The sequence below is a fragment of the Abramis brama genome, assembly GCF_963993115.1.
Source record: "Abramis brama genome assembly, chromosome: 10".
Classification (NCBI taxonomy): domain Eukaryota; kingdom Metazoa; phylum Chordata; class Actinopteri; order Cypriniformes; family Leuciscidae; genus Abramis; species Abramis brama.
The window spans coordinates 17,215,114-17,237,560 of NC_139972.1; the positions used below are offsets into that span (position 1 = coordinate 17,215,114).

Genomic DNA, 22,447 nt, shown 5'->3' on the forward strand with positions numbered 1-22,447 from the left:
GCTGTTCTTTTGAACTTTCTATAAATAAAATATAAATTATATATATATATATATATATATATATATTTTTTTTATAAAATTAAGTGAAAGAGGACACAGGGTTTCAAGCTCCAAAATAATGATGTCAAATGTTCATTTTATGCGTAAAAACACAAAAACAATGTGTGTTTCATGGATGAAAGAAAGTCGTACAAGTTTGTAACGACAAAAAGGTTACAAATTGGTGACTGATTTTCGATTTTTCTGTAAACCAACCCTTTAAAACTGACAAAAAAGAGGCACAAGCCTCATAATTCAACAACCCGCAATTAAGAGTCAATGCAGCATGAATGAAAGCAATGAAACAATAGCCAATGTGACTGGCACATGTGCCACAGGCCACTGGTTAAGGGCCAATCAGGGTATGTGAGAGATTGATGCTTGCAGGGGTCATGTGCAGAGGTTCGGTCCCATGAAACATTTGGCTGTGAAGTGGGTTGAAACCCGCTGGCACTGGGTAAAGAGTGCTGCATGGCACCAGAAATCCATCATGAGCCTTGCTAACCTGACAGGTGAACAAACACACAACAAGCAGGCCAGAAGGGTCCTCATCTGCTAAAAAAGGACCGCACAAGGGAACGAACAACAATACTCTGCATTCAAAAGGACGGGGAATAACAGCATTTCACGCTTGTAGACCAAAGGTCTGCAAATAATGGAGTTCTCAACTTTCTGTCATGTTAACTTCCTCCTGAGCTTAAAGCAATGCCTTTCAAAGCCTTTAAACAAAGTGAAACTAAATTCTTAGTCTTATCAGTTCAGTGAACATCTGTAAGACATTGGATTAATGCGTGTAGGAATAAAATGGCCACTACAACAGGCCCACGCTTAGGCTAATATATAGATCATTTACGGTTATTTAAAAAAGCATAGTTGGAACGTGTCCAAATCGTTTAAAAAACGAAGGGAGATAAACTTACCGTTATCAAACTCATCTGGAATCTGAAAAAAACAAAAAAAGAGAGAGTTAAAGTACAAGACGACATGTTCTTCATGCACACTGGTATATCAAGTTATGTTTGTACCACATGTGGGTATGAGCAGAGTTCAACCAAGTGTCTTTATACAAACTAGACACCCACACCAAATGAACAGTAAAAGTTTGGAGAGAAAAAAACGAGTCTTTTAGACGAACAGGGTTTAATGGATGGAAGCCTTTGGACACCATGTAAAAATTGTGTAATTCTTTGTGATGTTTCCTGAATTCCAAAGAAGGAAATGTTTTTCCTCACACACACACACACACACACACGCGCACACACGCACACACGCACACACGCACACACACACGCACACACGCACACACGCACACACGCACTATAAAAACATTGACAGCCAATCAGAATCCATCCTGCTTTAAAGAACTCGAGCATTTAAAGTGGTGGACGACAAACCTGCAGTGCGTGCTTAGAATAAATACCTTTTTTGGCATATTGCTGTTAGACATTATTGTAAAAAATAAATAAATTATATATTGGTCTTTTAATAACAATACACCAGTTCACCAATAAGCGCCAGACCAATGAATATTCAGCTGCATCTGTCAGCGTGTTCTGGCCCACTTGGGATCCAGGATCACCACATGCTGCCTTGTTGGGACCCCACACAGCACAACAGGGGGCAGAGGGCCTGTTTAAAACCACTGTCATTCTCCTACTACTGCAATCATATATTGTACTGGAACCGCTTTGGCGCCCTCCACTGGACAAATGGCTAAGTGGTATTTTTGGGCTGAAGGGGAAAATTGAATCCTCAAGCTCCAACTTTCTGGTTTATCACAGACAAAAGTCACTCAATAATATATAATGGTTATGGTTATATTATAATGGTTAAGTGAAAATAGTCAGTATAAATAAATAGTGTTAAGAAAAGCATCAACACCCTTGTTGAGAATGAAGAATATACTCTGCCTCCTGCTGGTGAACTATATTTTTGCACTTTGTCAGATTTGAAGAAAACAAGGAAACACTGCTTGATTTAGCCGATTTGTTAAAAGGGACACTTCACCCAAAAGTGAGAATTCTGTCATCATTTGCTCACCATGTCATTTCAAACATGTAAAACAAAAAAAATATTTTGAGAAACGTCTCAGTATTGTTTTGTCCATACAATGGACAAAATTGAACGGACAGAACTATTGGTTATCAACAGGCTTCAAAATATCCTCTTTTGTGTTCCACAGAAGAAGTTTTGGCTAAATTATAAAAAGATAAAGAAGCCCGATAATACAATGGGAGAGATTGCCGTTTATATTATTATAGCCATATGGATAATTATATCCATATTAAGTTATGGAACTAACACACAGGACTCTGGGCAGCATATGCAAGTGCCAACTTGTCAATGCCAAGTGAGCATGCAAGCAAAAACAGACCAGATCTGTTTTTGTATTTATTTGCCATGAGTGAGCTATGAATTTTTATAATAAAAAAAACCACAACCACTTAAGATGAAAAAAGTGTAACTACACTGTACTCTTATCTACCCACAAACACACTGCTGTTCAACATAAATTAGAATTCCAGGTGAATACACTACCATTCAAAACATTAGGGTTGGTAAGTTTTTTTATTTTTTTTATTTAAGAAATAAACATTTTATTCAGCAAGGACACATGCTGAAGCACAGAGACAAACTTCAACAGCCACTGTAGCCATTATATGAACCAATAAAGATTCGATTTTGTTCTATGAGAAGAGGATTCAGCCTTTGGTCTCACACTGTCACTTCCTTTAAGTGCCCTTCAATTAAGACCTTGGGTTGTGAAAAATGGCACCCAAGAGCCTGGCACACTCCACAGATATCTCCAAAAAGGCCTCAACTACATGTGAAGTGTGCCCTGTTAGGAGACCACCAGTCCAAAAGGGTCAATATACCAAAGAAGTGTCGGCAACAAACATTACCACATTGTGCTAAGTCTGTCCTTCAAGTCTCTTGTTTCTGGACATCACTCAAAAGTTTATTTCACAGGACAAATGCTGTATAAACAGTCTGTTTGAAGGCTATGCTTTGGTGAAGGTTCCTCCTTTCAAAATAGTCCTTGAGCTAAACTGTCACGTAAAATTTGTTCCTGCTTGCAGGAAATGATAACAGCCAAGCACTTTTTTTGTAAACACATAAATCAAGTGAAATGTGTGCGATTGTCAAATGTGAAACAGTGGGTGAGGACAAAATGCACATACAGCGTGCTTTCCAAAACACTTTCCTGTTACAGGTTAACACTTTCCTGTTACAGGTTAAACTGGTTGAATGTTCTTGAGACCTTCCGAACACTAAATGACTGAGGTGCGAAAAAATTCTGGCAGTGTGACAAGACCTTCTGTTGAGAAGGCTAATGAGCGTAGTCTCGCTCAGTGTCTTGTGCACGAGACGCGTGACTCATCTTTGAAAGGCCAGGCACACGCCATTCACAAGTCTCATTACATCTCAACTGACTGCGAAGTGTGCCCATTCAAAGTGATTCACAGCCTACAGGAACACAAGCTTTGAGGTAGCAATCTTCCCGAGGAAACACCTCAAGCCTTTTTACTAGGGATACACCGATACCACTTCTTCTGTAATATTACAACAGCTGTACTGTTTTTACTTACATATACAATTTAGTTTGAATCCAACTGACGCTTATGTGCTGAGAAGTGCTTTCTCTCTCTCGACCTTCAAGAAACATTAGTAATGGGTGCACGGCTATCTTTTTTTGCTATTGACGCGTCCAAATCTAAATGACCTATCTAACTTTTCAGCGATTGTCTGTGAGAAAGGGATGAGAAACATTAGAAATATGAAGCAAAGACTCGACTATAAATTGATTCTCGATTTTATAGTCGATTTTATTCTGAAATTCAAACAATAGGTTAAATGTTGTTTTGGCACACTTTAATATTTTGTACAATTCAGTTTTAGCTATTTGAGGCCTGGTTTCACAAACAGGGCTTAGATTGAGCCAGGATTAAGCGATAGTTCAATTAAGAAATTTAATTAGCTTTTATAAATGTGCCTTAGAAAAAAAACTAAACAATGGCACCGGCATAATTTAAGATGTGTCGGTCCAAGTTACTTTCAATTTTAGTACATGCATTTTATTCTGGGACTAATTTAAGATTTGCATGGCTTGATGATTATTTAAAAAGTTTGATTAATTGATTGATTATTCATTTTTTTAATTGATTATCTATTTTCGGTTTCGGTTTTTGGCCAAGTGCATCCTGAATTTTCGGTTTCAGACCAGAATTTTCATTTCGGTTCATCTCTGATTAGATATATTTACTTCATAGACCTCTTTAATCTCTGATGTCTCCATATCTCTGTTTGTTCTGTTGTCGTGTTTCTTTGTCTGGATTCTCCGATTCTGAGCCGGTCCATTTTGTTTCCAGCGGCACAGGCAATAACGTCAGCTGCGCGTTCTCACTCTCTTCTCTCCGACGGCGAAGTGACACGCACCCGCCTCCTCTCACTCACTCGTCTCATTCGCTCTGGATAAATAGTGCTTGTATTGTGCATAATTTTACTAATTCCCGCAGGTTTCGTTCCCACACAAAAAGCGCGCACACCACTGATCTACAGTGAGGAAAATAAGTATTTGAACACCCTGCTATTTTGCAAGTTCACACACTTGGAAATCATGGAGGGGTCTGAAATTGTCATCGTAGGTGCATGTCCACTGTGAGAGACATAATCTAAAAAAAAAAAATCCAGAAATCACAATATATGATTTTTTAACTATTTATTTGTATGATACAGCTGCAAATAAGTATTTGAACACCTGTCTATCAGCTAGAATTCTGACCCTCAAAGACCTGTTAGTCTGCCTTTAAAATGTCCACCTCCACTCCATTTATTATCCTAAATTAGATGCACCTATTTGAGGTTGTTAGCTGCATAAAGACACCTGTCCACCCATACAATCAGTAAGAATCCAACTACTAACATGGCCAAGACCAAAGAGCTGTCCAAAGACACTAGAGACAAAATTGTACACCTCCACAAGGCTGGAAAGGGCTACGGGGAAATTGCCAAGCAGCTTGGTGAAAAAAGGTCCACTGTTGGAGCAATCATTAGAAAATGGAAGAAGCTAAACATGACTGTCAATCTCCCTCGGACTGGGGCTCCATGCAAGATCTCACCTCGTGGGGTCTCAATGATCCTAAGAAAGGTGAGAAATCAGCCCAGAACTACACGGGAGGAGCTGGTCAATGACCTGAAAAGAGCTGGGACCACCGTTTCCAAGGTTACTGTTGGTAATACACTAAGACGTCATGGTTTGAAATCATGCATGGCACGGAAGGTTCCCCTGCTTAAACCAGCACATGTCAAGGCCCGTCTTAAGTTTGCCAATGACCATTTGGATGATCCAGAGGAGTCATGGGAGAAAGTCATGTGGTCAGATGAGACCAAAATAGAACTTTTTGGTCATAATTCCACTAAACGTTTGGAGGAAGAAGAATGATGAGTACCATCCCAAGAACACCATCCCTACTGTGAAGCATGGGGGTGGTAGCATCACGCTTTGGGGGTGTTTTTCTGCACATGGGACAGGGCGACTGCACTGTATTAAGGAGAGGATGACCGGGGCCATGTATTGCGAGATTTTGGGGAACAACCTCCTTCCCTCAGTTAGAGCATTGAAGATGGGTCGAGGCTGGGTCTTCCAACATGACAATGACCCGAAGCACACAGCCAGGATAACCAAGGAGTGGCTCTGTAAGAAGCATATCAAGGTTCTGGCGTGGCCTAGCCAGTCTCCAGACCTAAACCCAATAGAGAATCTTTGGAGGGAGCTCAAACTCCGTGTTTCTCAGCGACAGCCCAGAAACCTGACTGATCTAGAGAAGATCTGTGTGGAGGAGTGGACCAAAATCCCTCCTGCAGTGTGTGCAAACCTGGTGAAAAACTACAGGAAACGTTTGACCTCTGTAATTGCAAACAAAGGCTACTGTACCAAATTTTAACATTGATTTTCTCAGGTGTTCAAATACTTATTTGCAGCTGTATCATACAAAAAAATAGTTAAAAAATCATACATTGTGATTTCCGGATTTTTTTTTTTAGATTATGTCTCTCACAGTGGACATGCACCTACGATTACAATTTCAGACCCCTCCATGATTTCTAAGTGGGAGAACTTGCAAAATAGCAGGGTGTTCAAATACTTATTTTCCTCACTGTACATAAGGAGCGCGCACAAGCCGCCTCTCAGTCTCAAAGCAGCTTGCGAGTCACAAGTACCAAAATGAGTGGCTTACTGTGCTTAAACAGTCAAATACACACAAAATTATGTCAAAATGCCCATCTTGGCCAGTATTCAGTTACACAGTCAGTTCTGGAACCTAATTAGTTGAAAAAGATAATGCTTGTTGTGTAACAGTATATTGGATCCCATAAACTCTTAAAGTGACAGCGGTCTAATATTCTTGCTGCCGTCTGTCATGTTAATAAAAATACAAAAGACAAAGAAAATCACTCTCTGCTCTTGACTGAATAACTTCTGTAACTAATTGTAAGCATTAATCTGTATTTGATTTTTACAATGAAGACTATCCAGTGTTATTTTACATTTGATTACTTTAATTTCTGTAGTATTTCTTATCTGAATACTGAATAAAAACACCTGAAAAACTTAAAGCCATATTTATTTCATATCTCTCTTTATTCCATTGCATCTATTTGAGCTGTTGTTTGAAAATTGTTTATTTGTTCTTATTTTATTTGTATTTTTATGAAAAATAAATTTTGTATTGAAGAAAATTGACAATTGCATTTTTCTTGGCCGATTCCGATTTCCAATTTTTTTTTGCAAATGGTGCATCTCTAACCAGGACCGGTGGAATTTCAGACAACAAATTTCAGTCAAAATGGATTTAGACCAAAACAGTGACATTTATTTAGCGTTGCTCCGATGACGCATTTTGACTGTCAGTGTCTATTTTGCGCAAATTTTGGATACAACATGACAGCTGTGTGGACGCTAAGGCTGAGTTGACAATATTTATTTCTCATTTTTAATTAATACTGATATGGGATCAAGATTAATATTTTAGTCCAAGTTGTTTTCTGTCAATAAAACACATTGCTTGTAAAACGTTTTGGGTGAGCCTAAGGCACAGTAGACAAAAAAGATATTTAAAAACAAATTCAAAGCAATTTGAAAATAAAATGGCACCTAACAAATAATTTTCTGTCCTAAATTTAAAGGTAAATGGTTCTTAAATGTCCACCTGGCGAAAAACAAAACAAAAAACCTGTCCATGGGAAGAGAGCGAGGTTCCCAGTCCCACACTGTCACACAATTGACATCCAATTGGAGTGGACAGAGGTGACAATTTTTACAAGCAAAGATCTGGCACACTTCACATTTGTCTCCTATGTGGTTGCAAACATATGTTAAAGTGTGCCCTTTGAAAAAGGTGAAGGAAGCAGACCAGGAGAGGTGGCACCAGCGAACAAGATTTTCCCATGCACACACCTTAGCCCAGCACATGCCACAGTTTAAAGAGAACTTGAAAAGTGTGTGGTTTATAGAGCAAGCAGCAATGAGGTGACACCCATGATCTCACCCCGAGAGCTGTGAGAAGCGTGTCTGTGCAGCGGACCCTAAAACATAGAGGCCTGATAATGAACACCTAAACATGTGGTGTCTAAATCCCACAGTTAGGAGAGCTGGCAATCCTTCTGAAATTAACATTTTCCAAGATCAAGACCAATAAGGTGTCTACAAATTTTAATTTCATACCTTACTCATACTCATACCTTACTCATACTCATACCTTAGTTTTAATAATAGAAGTAATTACCTTTAATGCCATTTGATCCTTCAGCCAATCTACTTTACAGTAACCAAACTAGCTATGAAAACATACTACCATGACTCCAGCTATAACTACTAGATTAAAAACTGTTGTTCATTATTAGTTCATGATCCAATGATCCACCCCCTGTGGTGAAAATCTAGTTTTTAATGTTGTTTATATGTCTATGTGGTGTTTTTAATATGCTTTAAGACAAACCATGTGCAAATTCATAAGTCAGCATCAATGCTGAGTATTTTCTCCTTACAACTCCAGTGAACCAAAGACAGTCTCAAAAACACGGTTTGAAATCGCTGCTGTTTCTTACACCACAAACTACCTCGTAACCAATCACGTCAACGTGCCGGCGGGCTTCAGCATATCATTACTATGCTGTGAAGCAAGGGAGTCTCAAGAGAAGCCATTTTACCCTGGTATATTTTTATGTTGATATTAAAATTAATTATTATTACATGTAGCAATATAGCGGTGAAGTATGTGATGTATATTATGATGAACTATATGCTTTTTTCCACTGACATTCTATGATGTTCAAAGCATTTCTAAGTATGCTGATTTTTAGAAGGCAGACTGAGCTGGCGAACGGGAAATGGTTTGTGTAACATTAGAAACACATTATTAGCTGTTTGATAACATAGTCAAGCAAAAGGCTAATCATATTAATTACCGTTATGTGTCCGACATTGTAAAGAGCGATACCATTGTGCAGCGTTTACTACAGTAAGTTGACCGAGTGCATCTCTGAGCTGGAGTGAGTGAGTGGAGGCGGGGTTAATTTGCATATTCATAGAACCACGTATACTAAATGAAGCAAAGGTTTGGAGTAACATTCAAGCTATTTTATTTTTCACAGGAAAAAATATTTAAATATGTCATTTTGGTGATCAAAGATGAGTTTTAAGGGATAAAAGGATTGACTACTACAGGGGGATTTTAACAAATTCTTATTTAAAGTTTTATAAAATATCTCAAAGTTTTACTAACTAATATCAACACTAAATTAAGGTTACTGTAATGCTGCTCATAATTCATCTATGCAAAATAATTATCAAACTAAAAGCATATATTTACATATAAAGCACAGATTTTTTTAATTAATAATTTTATTAAACCAAGATGTTAAAGATATGAAATATATTAAAGATATTAAAGTGACAGTAAAGACTTATAATATTACAAAATAATTATTTTTTAAATAAATGCCATTCTTTTGAACTTTCAATTCATCAAAGAATCCTGTTTCACGGATTACACAAAAATATAAAGCAGCACAACCGTTTTCAACATTAATAAGAAAAAAATATTTATTGAACTTTTTTTTAGGGTTGGGTGGTATGATGATATATATCACCATGATGATGTAAAGTGTCTTATCGCTAGATAGATTGCGGTTTGTAAATGTATCCACATTGCACAGCACTACTTAAAGTTCTAGACACTTTAGACTGATAAAGAAACCTGAATGAATGAGGAATAAAGAGTGGGACATGCATAAGAGTTAAGCGTAATAAGCCGTGAAAAACGAACCCTGACTGACGCATCCAAAGCAAGCGCACAAAAGGACGCCTCTCCAGACACCATGCGATCCCAAATTCAGTTCTCTCTCACAACTTAAGGAGCTTGAATGGTAAAACACACACAATTGTACAGAGAAAGTCAACAATGCACTGTTATTTTTACATTTAGTCAATTACAGGCCGATCTCGAATTTACCTTTTCTGTCAAAATTAATAGAAATGGCAGTATCCTCACAATTATGTTCCTTTCTTGAAAGAAATGATATCTGCGAGGATTTCCAGTCAGGATTTAGACCATATCATAGTACTGAGACAGCTCTCATTAGAGTCACAAATGATTTGCTCTTATCATCCAATTGTGGTTGTATCTCTCTATTAGTGTTACTGGAACTTAGTGCTGCATTTGACACTATCGACCACAACATTCTTTTGAATACTTGAAAGTTATGTTGGCATTAGTGGAAATGCACTAGCATGGTTTAAATCATAATTATCTGACCATTATCAGTTTGTAGCAGTAAATAAAGAGATGTCATATCGATCAAAAGTTCAATATGGAGTACCACAATGCTCAGTACTAGGACCGTTGCTGTTCACTCTGTACATGCTACCCTTGGGAGATATCATTAAGAAGCATGGAATTACTTTTCACTGTTATGATGATATGATCATACGCAGCTCTATATTTCTTTGCGCCCCGACAAAACACACCAATTCACAAAATTAACGGAATGCATAGCTGATGTAAAAATTTGGATGAATAGTAATTTCCTACTACTTAATTCTGAAAAAAACAGAGTTTCTAATTATTGTGCAAAAAACCTCTGCACGTAATAACCCAGAATACTCTCTAACAAATTGATGGCTGCTCTGTCAAGTCTTCATCGTTGGTTAGGAACCTGGGTGTGCTCTTTGATAGCAATCTTTCATTTGAAAGCCACGTTTCTAGCATAGTCTAAATTACGACATATGCTCTCATTGACAAATGCAGAACAGTTAGTTCATGCGTTCATGACCTCAAGGCTAGATTATTGTAATGCTCTATTGGGTGGTTGCCCTGCACACTTAATAAACAAACTCCAGTTGGTCCAAAACGCAGCAGCTCGAGTTCTTACCAGAACCAGGAAATATGACCATATTAGCCCTGTTCTGTCAACACTGCATTGGCTCATTATTAAACATCAGATACATTTTAAAATATTGCTGATTACTTACAAAGCACTAAATGGTTTAGCTCCGCAGTACTTGAGCGAGCTCTTAACTCATTATAGTCCTTCACGTCTATTGCGATCTCAAAATTCCGGCCAGTTGATAAAACCTAGAATATCAAAATCGACTGCTGGTGGTAGATCCTTTTCCTATTTAGCAACTTTACTTTGGAACAGTCTTCCTAACATTGTCTGTTCCTAACACACTCTGTCAGTTTAAACCAAGACTAAAAATGCATCTCTTTTACCTGGCATTCACATAGAACATTACATTTCTATTATTCAAATCAGTTAATTGATTATAAGGCTGCATAGATTAGGTCAGCCGGAACCGGGGACACTTCCTATAACACCTGATGTACTCGTTACATCATAAGAAGGATAGCATCTACGCTAATGTTAGTCTTTCGGTTTATTCCGAGGTTTACTGAAGACAGCCGGATCCGGGCCGTATCCAGATCAGATGGTGGACCTGCGCCTGGACCCATCCACGACGCATCCCTGAGGTGCCAGCCTGACCCTCAACAAACTCGTCTCCATACCAGCGTGATGACTCCGACTCCTAACCAGATGGAACTGGATAAATATTCTGAATGTTCTGATCCAATCTGACTTCTGACCTGTAATGCTGCCTGAATCATAATCATACACTGTTCGCTCGTTGGCCAGAGGAGAACTGGCCCTCGACTGAGCCTGGGTTCTCCCAGGTTTTTTTTTTCTCCATTCTGTCACCTGATGGAGTTTTGGTTCCTTGCCACTGTTGCCTTGGCTTTTGGCTTGCCTAGTTGGAGACACTTAATATTCAACAATATTATTGATCTGCCTTACTTAAGGTGGACGATGACGCAATTTTCTTCAAGAAACAAACTTTGTTGTATTATTTTCATGTTATCACTGTGAGTGTGAAGCTGCTTTGATACAATCTGTATTGTAAAAAGCACTATATAAATAAAGGTTACTTGACTTGACATTTGATTATTCAGTTTCTGTAGTATTTCTTATTACATGGTAAATATAACTACTGTACCTAATGACAATAATATTTATCAAAAAAAAATAATACAAACATTTAACTTCAAATTAGTTTCTTTGTTCTATTGTATTTGTCCTATGGTTTGTAACTTGCTTCTTTGTTCTTATTTTAGTCACAAAAATTAAATAAAATAAAAAAAGAACTATATTGTGATATATATCGTTATTGTGAAAAAAGTTTCGTATAGTGAAATAAGATTTTGGTCACGTTGCCCACCCCATAGTATTTTAGATCAAATAAACGCAGCCTTGGTGAGCACATGAGACTTACCGACCCCAAAATTTTAAACTGTGGTGTATATAAATGTACAATTGTTTCTGCTATAAAAGTTTCTTAATATTGTTCTTCTTCTGATTTACAATAAGGGCAAGAAGACAGAAGCGTGGGAGACCGATCATAAAGCCAGTCCCTGAGACGGAAATTTTTTTTTACAGTACGGGAACAGGACGAAGGTCTCGTGCTCACAATAAGATCACAAGAGCTGAGAACAGTAAAACCCCTCCAATCTAACGAATGAGGTGTGTGATCAGGCACCAATGGCCCTCTGAACTCATGTGAGGTCACACTGACCTGTGAAGTGTGCCCTTACAAGTGGGCTCTAATTAAGCAGGTAACAAAACAGGATGTCTAACAACGGTGGAGGTGTGCTCTTTAAAGTGACCACCTTCCTTAATCCACACCTCATACCTCTGGCACATGCCTCCAGACTAGGTGCATTTGGCATCTACTTGTGAAGTGTGCCCCTTTGGAGGTGGGAAACAGTGGGTGGCTTCCAGACACATTAAAGTAACCTTGCTAATTTGATCTTTAAGAAGCCAAACAGGCATTAATGCTCATTTATGAGCTCCAAGGCCTTTAACACCATAAAAAAATAGTTCACCCAAAATCTCTATTAGTGTTCCACAGATTGAAACAGTACAAGTTTGAATCAACATGACGGTAAGTAAATGATGACAGAATTTTCATTTTTGTGTGAACAATCCCTTTAAGACATTGCGATCACTCAGTCATATTTATATAATGATAGTTCACTATGACATTGAAAATATGGCACTGAATTTATAGAAAGAATCTCTTCGGAGCATTACATACTATATGCAAAAGGAGCATCAAAAATACTAAATACTGGTCCTTGTCACAACATCAAAGTCAAGCTCCAATTACAGTAGCACAGGTCTTCCACACAGGGGAGAGAGAGGTACAAAACGCAACACCAACAAGCAAAACACATTTCATAGAGTCTTCTGCGAAACTGGCTTTGTAAAGTGAGTTGTTTGAAGTGGGCCACCTCGAGAAGTGCTAGAAGTCTGCTCCCTGAATAAAGGAAATTCACAGCACTGTGAGAAGTGTGCCCTACAGAGCGAAAATCTTCACACCGACACCTGATTGAACTGCCTGTAAACCAGAAGCCATTGTAGTTTCAATAGAAAGAGACTGGTGGGGGAGTGCAGGTGAGAAAGTGTGCCACGGGAAATAGCACAGCGTTAGAGCTTGTTAAAATAATCATATTCTAAAAAAATGGAGGGAAACGATGGGACACCATTAAGACTGCTAACTTAATCTATTCAACAAATCTGATATTAACTTTTTTCTTTATTTGAAAGGTGGTGAAATTCATAACTCATTAGAACGTGTAGCCTATAGAAAATGTATGGGCGATGTCAAAAATGTTGAAACACTGCTCACTGATTCCTTGTCAAACTCTTTAAAGGAATTTATTAATTTTTTTGCACACAGAAAGTATTCTCGTCGCTTCATAGCATTAAGGTTGAACCACTGTAGTCACATGGCCTATTTCAACGATGTCTTTACTACCTTTTTGGAACTCGAAAATCGAAACTCAAAAGTGGTAAGAACATTGCTTGCTCTATGTGGGGTCAAAAAGCTCTCGGGATTTCATCAAAATATCTTCATTTGTGTTCAGAAGATGAACAAAGGTCTTACAGGTTTGGAACGACATGAGGGGGAGTAATCAATGACAGAAATTTCATTTTTGGGTGAACTAACCCTTTAATACTAAGGCTAAAAAATAAATAAATAAAAAACTATAAAACCTGGTTTTATGATAGTTAATGCTTACCTTATTTCCTTGTTCATCCACGGAATTGCTACCTAGAGACCAGAAACACTCAATTTTAGTCACATGATTTCAAACCTTTGAGAGCTTATGCAAGCAACAAAACATTAAAACAAAATTAAATGAGATAATAAATATCTAATATCTAATAGATATTAGAAATTTATTTGAGCTTTTTATGATACATAGAAGTCTTTTTTTTACATTTGCATAATAAAATGTCTAATATTTTACACACACGTTTATCCACTTAATTCATTCTTTTATCTAAACAAAGACAATGCATTATTATTGAACTTGCATGCAAAACAAACATGTTAAAAGGTAATACGCAGTGTTGGATACGTTACTCTAAAAAAGTAGGCCAATTAAGCTACTAATTACATCCTCAATGGAGTAACTACATTACTGTACCAATTACTCTCTCTAAAAAGTATTGCATTGGTTATTATTAATTACTTTCTAAATACCGCATCAACCTAGACCAGTTGAACAATACAAGGACAGATATAAAACTGCTCTTAATTCTTTCAAATAAAGTATATATAAAATTGCATACATTATTCTTGAACTAACCAAAGCATTTAAAGGGAGAAGGTTTAATTAAAAACATAGACTTTAACATTAGACACTAAACTTTGATGCTTTATATAGAATTGTTCTATAGTCTATACAGTATTTAATGCAGTTCCATCAGAAGTAACTAATTAAATTACAGAAAAATTTAGAGTAATCCCTTATTTTACTTTTTATGGGAACGCATTTAAATTACAGTAATGAATTACTTTGTAATGAGTTACTCCCAACACTGGTAATAAGTATAAAAATGCAAGTTAAATAAATTTTTGCCATTACCACAACTTAATCTTCCAATACAAAAAGTATTTAAAAAAAATAATCACCATAGTAGCCCATATATGTTGATCACATATGTGATGATTCATACAAATTACAGGAACAATTCCATCCCAATGTCTTCATGATGATCCAGAATAATCCAAACAATAATCCAATAATATAAAAAATAATCCAAAACATGCCAGTCACAAAAGTTTCGAAATAATCCAACGGATGTTGAAAGAAAATCTTCAAGCTTATAAAATTCCAATCCTCTAGTGCCCAACCTTAGCTTAAGAAAGCAACAGGCAAACTCACCGAATATGTATACGATTCCGACTGTGCCTCCAAGTCCCATAATTCCCGCTAACCGAAGGACCATCTTCTTAGCGTATGCCGTGTTCTCTTTCTGTTTCTTGTCCTCACCCTGTTCATCTTTCTTGTGAGCGGAGTCATCACCCTCTGGAGGAGGCTGGTCCTGTAAACGTGTCAAAAGCATCCCACTTTATAACTGCCTACATTACAAACCATGGGATTCAAGTCAATTTCTCAACAAGACTGCCAACTCTTCAACCTGGAACGTTACACAGCAGCCAGTTTTAATCATTCCTGTAATATGCACAAATTACATTTTTCTGAACAGCTGTCACTGTCACTCGATGAAACTCACGGTCCTTTGACAGACATTCAGCCCTCAGCCCTTATCTGTATTCAACAGTCAAAAGAGGATTCCTGACCTTGCATGATACAGCTCTAATGTGAAAGTCATTCAAATGTCATTTTAAACCACACTCAATTGTAATTTAAGGATATAACAAAATCAAACTTTTTTTAAAAAGTAAAGTTTAACCCTATAAAGTCTACTGTATCATATTTGGTACATGATTTTCTATGGCCTCTAAATTATCAACATGGTCAAAAAACATGTTGCCCACCATATTCTACACGTTTTCAGGCACGTGGACTTTTTGCTGTGAAATCTTTAGTGATTTTTCTAAAGTAAATGTAAGAATAACGTTTACACGTTATTTTCGTGTTGTTGCCATTTCAAGATGAACATTTACTTCATAAAAATCATGTTAAAATGCAAGTATGAAATGTGATACAAAGGGCTTTTAAGGAATGTTTATTATGTTTTGCCCCACACAACAAAAACTTCAGAGCTTTGAACTAAGAATTTAAATATTTAACTGAGACATATTATTGGTAGATACAAATGATATTATGTACATTTTATGCAAGTAGTCTGCTGTACTGTTGCAAATCTCATTGATTTACATTACAAGCCATCAGAACTTCATCTTAGTTTTTTAAGTCTCAAAGTAAAATTGAGGTCTTTTCCTCCTCGAGTTTGGGCTCCATATCATACAATAGGAGCCACAAATTTTGATGTATCAAGTATGATACAAAACATAAAAAAACCATGCCAACCTTTTTAAGATGTTATTTTCTAACAGTTCCATTTAAATAAATTAGATTTTTTTCTTACATTTTTTTTTTTTTAATCTGTCAGGCTTTATAGAAACTCAGTATCTTCATACAATTAGTATATGTAATCTATCTCTTTGTATAGTCCTTTCATAATGCTACATATTTAAGACTAAAGGTTATAACCTGCATTGATTTCTACTGATGATGTGAACATGTAACCAATGTCCTTGGTCTATCATACATAACATTGTCTGCTGTGTCTGAATTCATTCAAACCACCACCTGTCGACCTCTACTAATCAGACCAAAGTGTGGTCGTTTGTGCATCGACATACTCAACACCTCAGTATTAACATGTAAGAATGTAAATATTTTTACATAGGCAATAATTGGCTGTCTAATACCCTGTCATGTAGGAATGTCAGGCGGTCATTCCTACCTGGCTTTTCTGCTGCTGAAGCCTGTCTTGCAGTATTGCTTGGGCCAGTCCACCTGTGGCACTACTGCTAGATGTGTCAGCGGAGAGTGACCGGACAACATCCAGCACCGCAGGGGTTATGGATCCATTGGCCCCCTGCCTCAGTCGGAGGAGGCCCCGGCTCGCCCGGACACACATGGGATACATAGACACCGCAGACATCTTGAATATGATGCAGCTACTACCCGGAGCGCGAGTGGAAAGGACAAACGACTTTGATTGGTTACGTCTGTCGTGATTGGCAGGCAGAGAGAGCCAATCGAACATATGAACTACGCCGCGAAGGCGGTTCTTAGAATGTCGTCACTGTCACCCTCAAAAGCGGCTAAAAGTTCCCACAAACTACAAATAGCATAATTAAATGCAATGCCTACTTTATTAATAAAAATAGATATTGTATAATGGCTAACATGTAGAAGTCTTAGAATAATGGAGATTTACATTCTATATTTCCAGAAATCTAGAACATTCACTTGTGAAATGGGTACATTTCAAAATAAAAGTACTTCATTACTTGTGAAATTAAATACCCAACTTGTGAATATAAGAATAAAATACGATATTAAAGATATATTAACTAATTAAAACGAAGATATATCATTTTTTAAATGTGAAACAAAAACAGAAAAAAAAATCAAGTAACACAATGTTTTGAATTAAAGTTATTACAAAGTGGTTTGGCTGAGAGACTGGTTTTGTAACTATTAAAATGATACCATATATAATTGAACATGATTTTAGGTCATGGAAATGGATATAAAGGTAGGCTAGTTGACTGAAAAACTCGGTTTTACATCATATTGTAAATGTTATTTATTATGAAAGATAAGATTGTACAAGTAGGTTGACAATCCCTGCACTAGCCACTGGGTGGCAGTATATCCTTATCATGGTTTAACCTGTTGCTATTGTTCTTTCAAAGAAGAAGAAAAACACACCTTTGTATTACTACTGAAGTTTGAAGTAAAAAAGTGTTTTCCCTTTCTAAATCTTCAGATAGACCTGTTTACTTTTTTCTTATAAAATATGCTCGAAGTAAAACTGTCGAACTAATCAAGTCTACGGGTTCAGTTCAACGCCCACGAGTTACCGCAGCAGAGTGGGTGAGTTTTCTAGATTATGAACAGTTTCATGATGGCAAACTTGCCTTAACATTTCAGTGTTTTGAATTAAACCAACTTGACTACTTTTAGCTTAGCATTAAACTTAACTATAGTCTAGAAAAGGTGTGGGTCGTTTGATTAAGTGGACCAGACAGGTTTTGTTAGGAATCGCCAGTTTATAAACACAAGTATTTGCTAGTGTATGTATTATTATATAATGTTATTATTATAGGGTTAGGGTACATATATATTTAATAAATAAATAAATAATAATAATAATATTTTATATATATATATATATATATATATGTGTATGTGTGTGTGTGTGTGTGTGTGTGTGTGTGTATATATATATATATATATATATATATATATATATATATATATATATATAGCCTATATATATATATATATATATATATATATATATATATATATAATATTATTATTATTATTATTATTATTTTAAATATATGTAATATGAGAGAGAGAGAGAGAGAGAGAGAGTGTCAGTCAGTTACGGTCAAAAGTGTGTAAATATTACTGTTTTTCATGTTTTTGAAAGAAGTCTTATGCTCATCAAGCCTGCATTTATTTGATAAAAAATGCAGAAAAAACAGTAATATTTGGAAATATTATTACAATTCAAAATAACGGTTTTCTATTTTAATATACTTTAAAATATAATTTATGTGATGCAAAGCTTTATTTGCAGTATCATTCCTCCAGTCTTCAGTGCCACGTGATCCTTCAGAAATCATTATAATATGCTGATTTATTATCAGTGTTGGAAACAGTTGTGCTGCCTAATATTTTTTTGGAACCTTTGATACTTTTTTTTCAGGATACATTGATAACTAAAAAAGTTAAAAAGAACAGCATTGATTTAAAATGTAAATCTTTTTTAACAATATAAATCTTTACTATAACTTTTTATCAATTTAACACATCCTTGTTGAATAGAAGTATTAATTTCTTTCAAAAAAAAAAAAATATATATATACGGGGCCCCAAACTTTTGAACGGTATTGTAACAAATACAATTACAAAGGTATTGTTCTTTTTTTAAACTTTTTATTCATCAAAGAATCCTTAAAAAAGTATCACAGGTTATAAAAACTTTTAAGCAGCACAACTGTTTCCAACATTGATAATAAATCAGCATATTAGAATGATTTCTGAAGGATCGTGTGACACTGAAGACTGGAGTAATGATGCTGAACATTCACCACAGAAATAAATTATATTTTAAAGTATATTCAAAAAGAAATCCATTATTTTAAATTGTAATATTTTTTTCTGTGTTTTTGATCAAATAAATGCAGACTTGATGAGCAGAAGAGACTTCTTTCAAAAACATAAAACAGTCATGTTTCCAAACTTTTGACCGGTACTGTGTATATAAAGCAAATATTAGGCTAGAACACACAAATATGTATATCTCTTTAGTTGTACACATGTTGTTCTAGGTGATGTGTAGCATGTAGGTTTGGCATCACAAGCAGCCTGCCCAGCAACATTCACCACGGCGGGGGAAATCAGACCCATCGTGTGCAGGGTGGTTATCTACCTACAGCGGGACATGTCAGGAGAGAGCTGCCTGCACCAGCTTCAACCGCAAACTGGGCCCATTGTGTCGGTCTCTTCAGTGGCCTGCCCCAAGACTAACACTTGCACCTACCGCGGTGTCACCGGCAACAAGTATGTACAGCTCAATGTTGGCGGAAATCTTTACTATTCCACACTGCAAGTGCTCACCCGACAGGACACCCTGCTGAGATCCATGTTTAGCGGCAAAAAGGAAGTGCTCACCGATAAGGAAGGTAAAGTTATTTAGACATTGCAGAGATAAGACCTCTTTAACCTTGACTAAGTGCTGATGTTGTTAAAGTGAATTCTCTGTTATTTTTTCTTTAGGTTGGATCCTAATAGATCGCTGTGGGAAACACTTCGGTTTGATTCTCAGCTATCTCCGAGATGGATTTGTGACTCTGCCCAAGAGCAGACAGGGCATCATGGAGCTCCTAGCAGAAGCCAAGTATTACCTGATCCAGGGCTTGATAGATTTGTGCCAGGAGGCCCTGCAGGTTGGTTTAGAATAATGAAAGGATGTTGTGCACTCGCTTGATTATGTGTGTTCTTGCTTTTGTGTTATTCTCTTGAAACCTGTAAAAAAAAAAAAGAAAGGTTTTTAAAAAAAAATATATGGATATGCAAGTCAAGCACATTTCCACCACACATTTTTTATTGTTATTCATTAAGATTTCATGGTAGTGAGAATTGGGGCAAATTCCCATAATGTTGCTTGTTAAAAATGTAATATATGTTAAAAAAAATAAATATGCAAAATATATGTATATATTTTAAAGGGATATTTCACCGCTGGAAAGATGAATGTGTATTTAAATTGGGTCATTTATGTAGTAGAAATGTGAAATTATTTTAGAAGTTGGTGCCTTCTAGACTGAGAAAAGCCAGAAAATGTATTTTTGGCTCATGTGGATGAAAGACAACAACTCCCAGAATGCACTTGCTTCGCTGCTCTACGAGGCCACTCCCAAGCCACGCCTACCGGTTACAGAGGGCAGTATGGAAGAAATGATACAACTAGGCTACTAGTTGACTCGAAACTGAAAAGACGCCGTTTTATCGTGAGATCCCCCTATGGGCGGGTTGAAGAAATGCGGAACTAGCTCCTCCTACTGGCGGTAGTCTCTCGCCTCTGGACAAAAAAGCCTCAGATGATGCAAAATGACGTTTTTTGTGTCATCGGAGGTTTTTTCCAGACACACAATACAGAAATCTCTGGTCTCAGGGGGACATGAGGGAGGGAAGCACGGTTATTTGAAAGTAATACCGGGTTTCTACTGATACAAAGCTTAATGCTAATCAGTGAAGTATCCCTTTATAGTAGTATTCATTAAGAAAAAAGTATTTTTTGTTTGTTTATTAGTTGAAATGAGACCCAGATATTTTTGACAGTCTTTTTGAGATGGATGTTTGTTTGTTGATATATTTTTATGTATTTGCTTGCTTGTTTTGTTGTGTAGGATAATGAAGAAAAGGCTCTGTGTGTTATCCCATTCATAACATCTGCTAAAGAGGAGGAGAGACTGATACAAGGCTGCGTAAGGGTGAGTCTATCCCGCGATGCAAATATTCCCCGTCTTTTGGTGTCTATGTTCATTGTTCACATAAAAACAAGATAATCTACAATTCTAAAAGTCTCCTGGCATTATCATTTTCTCACTTACAGCCTGTTGTGAAACTACTTTACAACCGAGGTAACAACAAATATTCCTATACAAGGTAAATACAAGTGTTTTATCCTCCTTTAACATTCAAGGTGATTTCACTTTTTGAGAGATTCGCATAGCTTCTCCTGTCAATACTTGTCTTCTTGATTGGTTTTATCTTCCTCAAAAGCAACTCGGATGACAACCTACTCAAGAATATCGAGTTGTTTGAGAAGCTGTCCCTGAGCTACAGCGGTCGTGTACTCTTCATTAAAGATGTCATTGGAGACGAGATCTGCTGCTGGTCCTTTTACGGACAGAAGCGTAAACTAGCAGAAGTCTGCTGCACATCCATTGTTTATGCTACTGAGAAGAAGCAGATAAAGGTAACTCCCGTTTGAATAGGTATTTGCAGAGACACGTTCATAGCCTGTTCAAATGTATCAACGAAGGACTCTTGTAATGCTCTCAGGTTGAGTTTCCAGAAGCACGGATCTACGAGGAGACACTAAATGCCCTGCTTTATGAGACTCTCCCAGTCCCAGATAACTCCCTGTTGGAGGCCACCCGCAGACGGAACAATTGTTGCTCACACAGTGAAGAGGAGGAGGCCGTGGAGCTGAGGGAGCGCGTGCGTCGCATCCACATTAAAAGATACAGCACTTATGATGACAGACCGCTTGGACATTAGCCTAACTGTGAATTGAGGCTTCCAAGACACTAAATATCCTTCCAACTAGTGCTTCAGTTTTCACATTGTCTGTGGAGAACACTAAACTACCAGCACCCTTTAACCACTTTGTAATTTGCTGCCGGTACAGACTGCTGCTTTCTTTTTGTTTTGTAGGGGCTTGACAATCAGTGTTTTGAATGAAATCTGTCTTAAACATTAATGTGAACCGAACACAAAAAGGTTGATCTTGAATTAGCATCAATTCCTATATTTTAATTTATTGTTATTTTATGAGGAAAACGCTATGTTTTTAAATTGTAATCACTAATCTAATCATAGAATGTTTTTATAACATCTTGCCTAGATAAATCTGCCAAATACAGTACATCACTCTGTTTCTGCTAACCATACAGGATCATATATTCTGTTACAATCTTGCCTTATGCCTACTTAATCATCCATACTGTGATTTAAGATGATTAATATAGGAAATAGATTTGAAAACAAATTCTGTATATGGACTTGGGGTGATGCATTTGGGAAAATTAGGTTGTAGTGTTTGATTTTTTGTGTAGTGTGATGAGAAATGTGATGAAAAAATTTGAATGCCTAAAGAATGAATGAATGTGCCCTAGAAGTTTACTGCTCATGAAAAATGTCTATATTAACTTAAAGTGATAGTGCATCCAAAAATGAGAGCACAAGAAAAGATATTTTGAAGAATGTTTTTTTGCCCATACAGTGAAAGTCAATGGGGTCCAAAACAACACTGCTCCTCTTTGACAATGAATTGACAAAAAAATAAAATAAACGGACACATTTTTCAAAATTTCTTATGTATGTTTCGTTTTTGTTACAGGTTTGGTATGTAAATTGTACCTCAAAGCCCTTAAACAGCTTCTAAATATTCTGTATCAACTCAATAGTTTCATTATTTTGGTTTCATTTGGATGCACCTGTGCCATTTATAGGTAATAGCTAGCTGTGCCTTCCATAATAGGATGTGAGACTAT

The 22,447-nt window shown here is 36.7% G+C and overlaps 2 protein-coding genes across 2 annotated transcripts in view; one reads left to right on the plus strand and one right to left on the minus strand.

Moving 5' to 3' along the window:
* The window catches only part of timm50 (translocase of inner mitochondrial membrane 50 homolog), a 34,475-nt gene extending 17,861 nt beyond the window's left edge, over nt 1–16,614 (minus strand). The window contains exons 1-4 of the mRNA XM_084126846.1: nt 16,384–16,614; nt 14,832–14,991; nt 13,680–13,711; nt 960–981 (exon numbers count right to left, since the gene is read on the minus strand). Coding sequence (XP_083982972.1) covers nt 960–981; nt 13,680–13,711; nt 14,832–14,991; nt 16,384–16,584 — 415 coding nt within the window. The 5' untranslated portion in view covers nt 16,585–16,614. The remainder of the gene's footprint in view (nt 1–959; nt 982–13,679; nt 13,712–14,831; nt 14,992–16,383) is intronic.
* Nucleotides 16,615–17,323: 709 nt separating this feature from the next.
* tnfaip1 (tumor necrosis factor, alpha-induced protein 1 (endothelial)) lies at nt 17,324–22,264 on the plus strand. Its single transcript, XM_084127413.1, has 7 exons — nt 17,324–17,525; nt 18,995–19,348; nt 19,443–19,612; nt 20,576–20,659; nt 20,782–20,834; nt 20,952–21,147; nt 21,234–22,264. The coding sequence occupies exons 2-7, from the start codon at nt 19,108–19,110 to the stop codon at nt 21,450–21,452; spliced, it is 963 nt and encodes a 320-aa protein (XP_083983539.1). The 5' UTR covers nt 17,324–17,525; nt 18,995–19,107; the 3' UTR covers nt 21,453–22,264.
* Nucleotides 22,265–22,447: the final 183 nt, after the last annotated feature.

Coding starts and splice junctions, on each gene's coding strand:
- tnfaip1 (XM_084127413.1), top strand. CDS start 19,108: ATGTCAGGAGAGAGCTGCCTGCACCAGCTTCAACCGCAAACTGGGCCC. Junction 19,613..20,575: donor TGTGCCAGGAGGCCCTGCAG/GTTGGTTTAGAA, acceptor TTTGTTGTGTAG/GATAATGAAGAAAAGGCTCT. Junction 21,148..21,233: donor CTGAGAAGAAGCAGATAAAG/GTAACTCCCGTT, acceptor TAATGCTCTCAG/GTTGAGTTTCCAGAAGCACG.